Consider the following 9,731-nt stretch of genomic DNA (forward strand, 5'->3'; position numbering starts at 1 on the left):
ACATCAGCTGGTGGACATAAATACAGTACAGTAATATTATATTCACAAAATACTAACAATAATATGTTCATCTTACTTGTGAAAAGTTATCCCCCGAGACCTGACGTCAACAGTCCGTCGATTAGAACAGAAATAAGCAGCGAAGTGCTGAGACATCTTCTGCTTTAACCAAATATGGACGACCGCTCCAAAATGGCGGCCGAAATACCTGCGCCGCAGCAGCCGATGAGGGATCTAGTGTTTATGTCTATGGTCGGAACCATAACAGCAGTTACAGTGGCAGCTGCCCAGTTGCAGTCGGTGGCTCAGATTTCCTTGCTGAACTGGAAGAGTAAGACTAAAATAAGGAGTAAAACTAAGAAATAAACAGTTGGAGATGATCATGACTTGTTTATCGAGCGGAAACGGTGCTCAGTCCGTGACGTTTTCCCCGCAGGAGAAGCAGCAACAGCCCCGGGCCGTTGAGACGTAAAGCATCGTACGGTGTCAGGCAGCGATGTCCGCTGAGGCTCGCCCAGCGCTGCTCATGTCCTTTTCTGTCTCAAGCCGAGGGATCCTCTTGGAACACACAGAGTATGTCTTGTTTATTAATTTTGACTACCTTTTATTCACTAATGATACTTTTTGTTAACTGTGTGTTTGGAAAGCTAACACGTCAAGCTAGCTAACAGTTTAGGTTCTTGTCTGGAAAAATGGCTTTAAGTAGGAAAAGTATGCAAATTACTTTAGTTTCACATTTATATTCAAATCGTTGGGACATTAGGTTGTCCTGTACCAGTTTTAACAAAGTATAAATAGTTCCAAGTTTTGTTTAAACTAATTTAATTGACAGTTTTAGTTGGCATTTTACAGTTTAGCTAATTGGCTCCTGGCAGCTGTAAAAGTCACATCTGACAGCTGTTTGTGGTTAATATTTAACTTGTGGGTTAGCTATTGACGGCTGTGGTGTGCCTTATATACTCTATTGTCCAGTAGGCTCTTTTTAACGGCCCTCTGAACAACTTACCTGAAGTATTATATATGGCTCAATCTAATGAAAGCTGTACTTGACAGGGTATCAGTTTCATAACCTTCATTTGTCTGATTTGTCTTGGACTGAGTTGAATATGATTGATTGTCCAACACCATTTATTATCTTTTGCGTCTGTAGGTAACAGCTGCTGTGCTGGATCTTGACAGGTATGTGGTTAAATTTTGTTTGGTTTTCAAACCAGTCTGAACTGAGTGGTGGAGCCTTCGCTTCACGCCTGACATGCTTGTGGATCAGAATGTGTTTCCTGTCGTGCTTCAAATGCTGCAGTGCCTTCCTTAAGTCGTTTTTACATCTAACTTTTCCCTTCTTGCCTTTTTGTTTCCCACAGTTTTGTTGTAATCAGGTCAGCAAGGACCACATTTGTGTTGTTAGTGAAGCATCAGTTCAGGTTGTGTTACCCTATCTTTTTCATAATTGATTTGCTCCGTCACTGTCCTCTTTCTGAACCCAGCTGGAAGTGGCACGCCCTACAGCCCACAAGGGACTACAGAGAATGAACTTGATGACAAAGTTCTGAAAGCTGAGAAATTATAAGCAAATTGTGTATGTGTGTTCAGTTAGCATTGTGTTGGTTAAAAGCAGTGATAAGACCACCATCTGTGACTTTCTGTGGAGCTGTGAGTCTCGTGTAGTAAGCTACTGTAATGTTTCTGGGCTAGGAGAACTGAAAGAGATTTGTTTGAGCATTTTGAGGATGATCATTGTACACCCAGACCCTAGGCAGCAAATAAATATTTTCCATAATAATGTAATAACTCACAATGCTACTTTTATGTAGCGCCTCACTAAGGATAAATTAAATCTAGTATGTGCTGTGCTGTTTGTTTTAAAACACTGCATTCATTTTCTCTTTACTGTAATTCCTCATTCAAAACACAAGATGATACTAAAACTGATCTAACAAAGTTAATTCAGGTCCTCTGGATGGATTCTTCTTGTTGAAACATTTCATCTTTTATCCAAAGAACTTCTTCAGTCTGAGGAGCTTCAACAAACTCAGTCACTCACATAGTGGGTCAGCCAGTCTGATGGTGCTCAGGTGGTTCCTGTAGTCTGCCCTCTCCTTGGCCATCTGCTCAAACTCTCAAACTAGTTTAAGGCAATCCTGGCCAAAGTGGTTCAAAATATCCTGATTCATGCTCAATAATCCAGGTAGAAAAATCCAACAAAGTTAAGTCAGGTCTTCTGGTCTGGATGGATTCTTCTAGAGAAGAAACCGTCCTCTCCTACTAAAGGAAACACTACAGCAGGGGTGCACACACTTTTTCAGCAAACAACTTTTAAAATGACCAAGTCAAAGTGATCTGCCTACTATAAAAATAAATTTATAAACTTGTTAAGTATTCTTTATTTGTTCAATATATGTTGGTGTACCTTGCATAAATGCATCAACCTATATTGCACAGTACAACTGTACATTTTTTTGTCAGTACCTGACTCTGATAGTTTGCACTGAGTGGAACCAGCCAGGGATGCATGGTCCGGACAGTAGGTGCCGATAGTCAGCCTCGAGCACACTTCATCAGTCATGGTGGAACGAACAGTATTTGGACTTGATGATCTTCATGTGGGAAAAGGCTGACTCGCATAAATAAGTGGAGCCAAATAATGCAGCCAGGGAGGTAACCCATTTCCTCATGTTGGGGGTGAGTAAATTCCAGCATTATCCATGAACCCTGGCCTTGAGCTGAATGTCAGCTTGTAGTGTCGAGATCTCATCGTCCACTCCAGAAAAGTTTAGGTGAACCAGTGTTTGCCAGTGAAGCGACCTCTGCATCTTCCTGTAAAGAGTAGCACATGACTGGTTCCAGTAAAATAAGTCTCAAAAGCATTAGTCAAACCCTGACAGTTCTCATTCTGCTCTGTGTGTGTCAAGTCAAGTTGCACACACGCTTCCCCTTGTGCCTCCAGCTCTGACGGAGGTTTTTAGAAGTTTGCCCAATCATGGCACCGCAGCTTTGAGGAGATGTTGCACTGAGCTGATCATATCGATCACGGTTTGGTCTTTTCCTTGCAGCTCTACCTTAAGGTCGTTCAACATGTTGGTCACATCGACTCAATGTTACATTGGAGGCGACTCGGTAGCTTGCTTGTTTTTTGTGCGGTTGTATGTGCATGTATGGTGACCCATGTGTCAGAAAAGATCAGGTCTCTGATTGGCTGCTCTGTATGTCAATCAAGTGACAAATTTCATAGATGGATGATAGACTGACATCTGTTTTTTAAAATGCCATGCAATCTACTCATATTATCTTTGCGATCAACCGATAGATCGTGATCAACGTATTGGACACCCCTGCACTACAGAAACTACCTGAGCACCATCAGACTAGTTGACCCACTATGAGAAGGGGATATTTATAAGACTGAGTTTGTTGCAGCTCCTCGGACTGAAGAAGTTCTTTGGATAAAAGATTCAATGTTTCATCAAAGAAGAATCCATCCAGAGGACCTGACTCAACCTTGTTAGATTTATGTACTTGGATTATTGAGGATATTTTGAGCTACTAAACTGAGCATTGTTCCAGAAATGATTATTTTAAGTAGAATGTCTGTTTCATTTGCAGCTACACAGGAAAATATGCACAATCATTTCTTTAGATTCATCTCTTTAATAATGTGTTTTTCACTTTGTAACTCATCTCTTTTTATGCGTTTCACATAGAAATAGCTTTGGACTTCCTGTCTAAATCCCCCTGTCTGGATTGGTGATTTGGTGCTGGAGGTCTTTCATCTGGTTTCTGCCTCGTTTTGGTTGCACATCCTGGCATCTGCTGTTGCTCCACATGTCTTCACTTCCTCCACAAGGTGCAGGGCGTTCTAAATGTGCCATGTAGCCCATATTGAACTCCTTCTCAGTGGAAGAACCACCGCAAGTGAACTTTCCTGCCAGGACACCACATTACCTGCCCACTCTCACCCCACCGTCAGCATCCCAGTAACATGCTGGGTGCCCTCTTGCAGCGGAGGAATATGTCCCAGAAGTTGAGTGTGCTGCTGCTGGTATTTGGCCTGGTGTGGGGACTTATGCTGCTCCGCTACACTGTGCAGCAGCCTCGCCATCAAAGCAGCGCCGAGTTGCGCGAGCAGATTCTGGAGCTTAGCAGGCGATATGTCAAGGTCCTGACAGAGGAGAACCAGAACGCACCAGGGGGTCCACAAGGACCCTCCATGGCAGGTTATGGTAAGTAGTTTTAGTAGGGAATGCTCAGCAGGTGACCAAAATTAGACTGTTTTGAGTGTGATCCACAAGTCTGACAGACACATATCAGTTTTTTTAGTCTTTGAATGTCTCATCATACTTCATACATCACACTTGCAGCATGTTTTGGTGTGAAATTTATTTTATTTGGAAGACTTTATTACAGCTCAAGATGAACTTTAAAGTCAAAATAAGCATTTGAGGTAATGTTCTACTATAAAGAAAGAAAATGTTGTAGAAAAACGTGTGCTGTTTGCTTTCAGGTGGTATCACACTGAGCTGTGACTAACTGGCAACTCAGAACTGCAGGAAGTTTGTCAAGAACAGTTCCCTTGCAGTCTTGCTGAGTTCTGAGGATTGCAACCAGTGCCACTTTTGCACAGCCACTAATAAGCCCCAATTCTGCACAGCCTGCCGCAGAAAGAACCCTTTTGCACCAGCACTTTAGCTCGTATTTTTAACTGATTTGTCAGTCGAGCTGAGTCTGGACCGAAACATGAATGCAGGACTCTGATTGGCCAGGGGGAGTCGTCACTGGATCTCTGAAACTTTTCACTGATCCGCCATTTGCAATTTCTCATAACTCGGAGCAGCGGCTGGATCTATTTTTAAGATTTTAAAAACAATAATGACAACGCCGTGTTTAATGCTGAAGTCCAGGTGTTTTTTTTGTGCTTGATGACCGACTATAAAATTCGAGCGAGCGGAGTCACCGCGAAGGATCATACGAGCTGCAGACCTGTTGAAGCCCGCAAGGCCGAACCCCGAGCCCCGGCCTCGCCTGCTCACAAAGGCCGGATTTGAGCCCTGGCAGGCGGGAGAACCGGGATGGAGGGACGGAGAGTGGATATGTTTTTTTAAAAACATTTTATGTATAAAAAATAACTTTTTTTTTTATCAGCGAAGATTAAAAATAAATACAGTGCCGGCTTTATCGTCAAATCCTGTTTTCCCTTTGACTTTATTAAATAATCTGTTAATTAAAGTTGATTCAACTGAAAAATTATAAAAAGACAAAATTATTGGATCTCTCAGGAGGATTTCCCTCAAACATGTTTCAAAAGGAGACACAGCCTTTGGTTCAACTTTATTCTAACCCACAGACGTACAAATCACAAAACAAGCATTACACTTTAAATCAAAGCTAAACTTTAATTCAAAGCTAAAAATAATCTATATACAAGAAACAAAACCACAATGAGTGCAAATACATCAAATGATGAAGAAAAACATAGAATTTTAAATATAGATATCCTGATGCATGCTCAATAACCCAGGTAGAAAAATCTAAAAAGTTAAGAAGTCTGGTCCTCTGGACATTCAAAAAACAAAAACAACAAAAAAGTAGAAATATTTCTTCTTTCATCCAAAAGACTTCTTCAGTCTGAGGAGCTGTATTCAACTCAGTCTTATATAAACAGCTATGAGTTGAATACAGCGCCTCAGACTGAAGAAGTCTTTCAGATGAAAGAAGAAACGTTTCTACTTTTTTGTTTTTGTTTTTTGAACGTCCAGAGGACCAGACTTAACTTTTTTAGATTTAAATATAAATGTTTTTGTAGAATCTTGTTCATCAGATTTAATTCAGTTTAGTTTATTTATTCAATTCCAAATCACAACAGAAGTCGTCTCAGGGCACTGAACAGAAATATTCATATATAAAATGAGTTAACAGAAACTTTCATATATAAAAATAATAATTTAATATTATTTATCTGAGGAGCAGACTGCTTTGAGTAACTCATAGCAGAACTCTCATTAGCAGGACTTGGATTCTGGACACGCCTCCAGAATCAGTCCTAAAGTGCAGGTGCAAATCCAGGCTGAGCTGAGCCAGGCTGAGTAGGGGTGTGCAGGGCTGAGCAGAGTTGGGGCTGATTAGTGGCTGTGCAAAAAGGGCACAAGTGGCCAGTAGAGTTTTCCAGTTATTTGTCATGAGTGTGGTTTTTAGACCTGGGCACTTAGAGGAGAGCCTTTGTGCAGAAATCAGAACAGCTGCAGTGCTCTGGAGAGGCACAGCAACAGTTGATGTGGATTTAAGATGAGTTTGAGTTGTCCACAAGTACGCTTTACTGTTGCATGGATGTTTTTGCACCTGTTCAAAACTCAAACAGATACTTCACCTCCTGTGACTAATGTGATGAGACTGAGAACCACAGCCGAAGTCACGAGATCATCTAGAGGCTGAAGGCCACTCGTCAACCAGACGCAGCTTAGTGTGGTCGCTTCAAGTAATGAGTAACGGACAGAACAGTTACCGTTTGAACAGGTGATATAAAAAAAGCTGGACATGAATATATCTATAACTGACAAGCAGGGGTCAAACATAAATTTAAAAACATTTTAATTGTTCTGGTTATCAAGCTATAATAAAAATTAATGACTGAAATGTTTGACAGAAATCAGAGTTTAGTTTTGTCTCGCTATTTGGTTCCCTTTTACTGTAATGTGTGCATGTGTGCGTTTAAAATAGTGACATGGTTAATGAATTAACGAGGGTTCTAAAAACAGTAAGTTAGTTTTAGGATGTGTGTTTTTGTACAAGTTTCAGTCTGAACTCTTAACGTCCAGCAACTTGTACGTTTTTGTTTTGAGATTAAGACCGAGAGAAGCCCCAGGGAAAATCTAAAAGTTTGTTGGCCAACTGTTTTATTCTGATTGCAGCTATTTCTTTAGTTTAGCCAAACATTTAATTTATATATTTTGCATGCTGTGAGTTTTAGTTGGGAAGAAATTGAAATAAGCTAAAATATGAATTGGTCAGGCCCTGTGATGGGCTTGCGACCCGTCCAGGGTGTCCCCCGCCCCTCGCACAGTGATTGCTGGACATGGGCACCGGCGACCCCCGTGACCCAAAATGGAAGAAGCGGGTAAAAGATGATGGATGGATGAATTGGTCAGAGTTTTACAAAAATCAGACCCAGCAAACTACAATTGGTGCATCTCAAACTTTTAGAAGAGTTAAAACATGGTTTTCTTTAGAAAAACATTATAAAGTTATTAAGAATCATTTTTATATATTCTGTTTTCATCCTTCTGTCCTCTTTTGAACTACCAGCGGATCTGAAGAGGACTATAGCGGTGCTGCTGGATGACATTCTGACCCGCCTGGTCAAACTGGAGGGGAAAATTGAACTGGCAGTGAATGCCTCTGCAAACACCTCCCACACAGCAGCAGGAGTCCTTGCCTTTGCTCCTGGAGGCCTGCAGAAAGCCTCAAAGCAGGAGGCACCTGGGCCGTCACGCCTTCACCCACACATCCCCAACAGACTTGGACCGCATTAGGACACACTTGTGTAGACCTTTGTTTGGAAGCACAGCACACTTTCCCATCATGTTTGACTCATGGAACGTCATCAGGGGAAAGAGAAGCAATAGGAATATTTATGGACATTCATATCATGCCCATTTTTTATATTTGCCTTGCAGAATTCATTTTGCTGACATTTTATTTTTTTAAACCAGTTGAATCTGGTGACTGTTAAATACAGAGTAAATGCTTACAGTAGGAACCAAAAGTGAATTTTAAACGTTTTTTAAAAAAGGCACAAAATTCTCTTCATCTACATCGTAAATCTACAATCATGTAGCAACGTATCGAATGCTGAGAGACACTGTGTGCTGATGATATTTGAAAATAAAGTTTTAGGTGGTACGGTTGAATGACACTTATTAAGCATAAATAAGGTTTGCAGATGAGATATAACCCAAAGAATATTTTTTGCAAGTCATAAAGGGCAATATAAATGTGTATGTGCTGATTTTTTTGTGCGAGTGTATATGGTTTGTGGAGAATGATGCTTATTTTCCATGTTAAATGTGTGTGTGTGTGTGTGTGTGTGTGCTGGCTTTCACTTTAATGGCTCCTGTGTGCCGTTCTGGGCTGTTTTCATTAGATCTTGAAGAACATTGAATGTATGCCTCAGTCTTTACACCCATAACATCTACCCTATTTTCCGGTGTATAAGTCACAGTGTTTTGCATAGATATGTCAGTCCTTAAAATGCACAAGTGAAATATACTTTTTTTTTTTTTTCCCATATTCATAATGCAATTTTTGACTGACGCTTTAAATTTCTAAGAACTGCAAGAGCGAGTCGTCCAGTGCACGCTCGCTTCACTCAACTGGTGCAGGTGGAGGAACGCTGGAGAGCTAGTGGCTCCGGCTGCGATGGATGGATGGATGGATGGATGGATGGATGGATGGATGGATGGTGCCACGCCACCCAGGTGAAATGAAACTACTTTGACCATTAAATAAACGTGACCGGTCTGCAGTGACGCATAATAAATGCGACTTATACGCCCAAGTGACATGTTTTTGTTCCTCTTCGTGATGCTTTTTTTTGTTTTGAACTGATGTGACTCTGGAGCGACTTGTACGCTGGAAAGTACGGTAGAGGGACTGATCTGCTTGCACATGTTCAGGGTTCATGTTGCACTGTGACTTTAAGGATTTTCAAATAATACTGACTCACTTGGTCTTGAAGATATTTCAGGTGAGGTGGTTCAGGGTCTGGAAGATTCTTCCACTTCTTTGGATTCATTTTGTAAAATGCCTCCCCCAGGGTGTAGCCTGGACTCCCTCCTCACCATGCTGACTGTTTCCTACCACAGACATGAGTAATACTTTTCTCAACCTTGTTTGAAAATTGTGACAGATTGAGTGTGGGTCAAGAAAAAAGTAAATAAAAAGTAACTTTGCATCATTTTGTTTCCTGGAAGATTTTATTCACTGGTCTCTTTGTAATGTTAAATCAGATGACCAGCTGCTTTAAAGTTGTTTCCTAACAGTGTTACGTAAAACACAGCTTTTACTGTTCAGATTTGTTTCATGCATGAGGCCTTATTATAAATATTATTTTAAATTTGTGTTTTCACAGAAGCTTTAATTGTGACTCAAACCAGTTAATCTGATATTGTCGTCTCAAGTTTTATTTTATTTTTATTTTACAAACCAGTGTTTGATGATGAAATTTAACTATCACCTGTGAGGAACCAGTAGCAGAATATATCAGCCAGAAACAACTGCCTAATGGTCATGACTGGATAAATATATTTAAGACTTGTTGTTAAATGGAATATTAATATTTCTACATTTCAACCAGCTAAGGTCGTGTGTCTTTAGTTTTATTTTGTTGATTAAAAGTCTGGGCATTCATTGATTTAAAACAAAATTTACAAAACCTTCAAATGAACCAGTGTTTGTCTTCTTCCTCACTCTTCAAACAGCTGTGTGACATCTGTCAGGAAATGTTGATGCCAACATGTTAAAAAATGCAGATGGGGCCTTGTGTCATGTTTTTAATTCATTCAACCTTTATTTAGACAGGTAAATCCCATTGAGCCTCGAGGACTCATTTACAAGAGAGACCTGATTTCAACAAAGAATTATGATAACAATGGACAACAGCTACAACAACAGTAGACATTTATAAAAATGCATACAGATTTTTTTTATTTTTTACAAATAAGATGGCAAAAAAGAGTAATAAA

General features: G+C 40.3%; 1 protein-coding gene across 1 annotated transcript; it reads left to right on the forward strand.

The window, feature by feature from the left end:
- The first annotated feature begins 3,976 nt into the window (after nucleotides 1–3,976).
- On the forward strand, nucleotides 3,977–7,542 carry ccdc126 (coiled-coil domain containing 126). The gene is made up of 2 exons (XM_037692953.1): nucleotides 3,977–4,217; nucleotides 7,294–7,542. The coding sequence occupies exons 1-2, from the start codon at nucleotides 3,977–3,979 to the stop codon at nucleotides 7,518–7,520; spliced, it is 468 nt and encodes a 155-aa protein (XP_037548881.1). The 3' UTR covers nucleotides 7,521–7,542.
- The last annotated feature ends 2,189 nt before the right edge of the window (nucleotides 7,543–9,731 follow it).

The sequence above is a fragment of the Nematolebias whitei genome, chromosome 19 (genome assembly GCF_014905685.2).
Source record: "Nematolebias whitei isolate Nwh7 chromosome 19, NemWhi1, whole genome shotgun sequence".
NCBI lineage: Eukaryota > Metazoa > Chordata > Actinopteri > Cyprinodontiformes > Rivulidae > Nematolebias > Nematolebias whitei.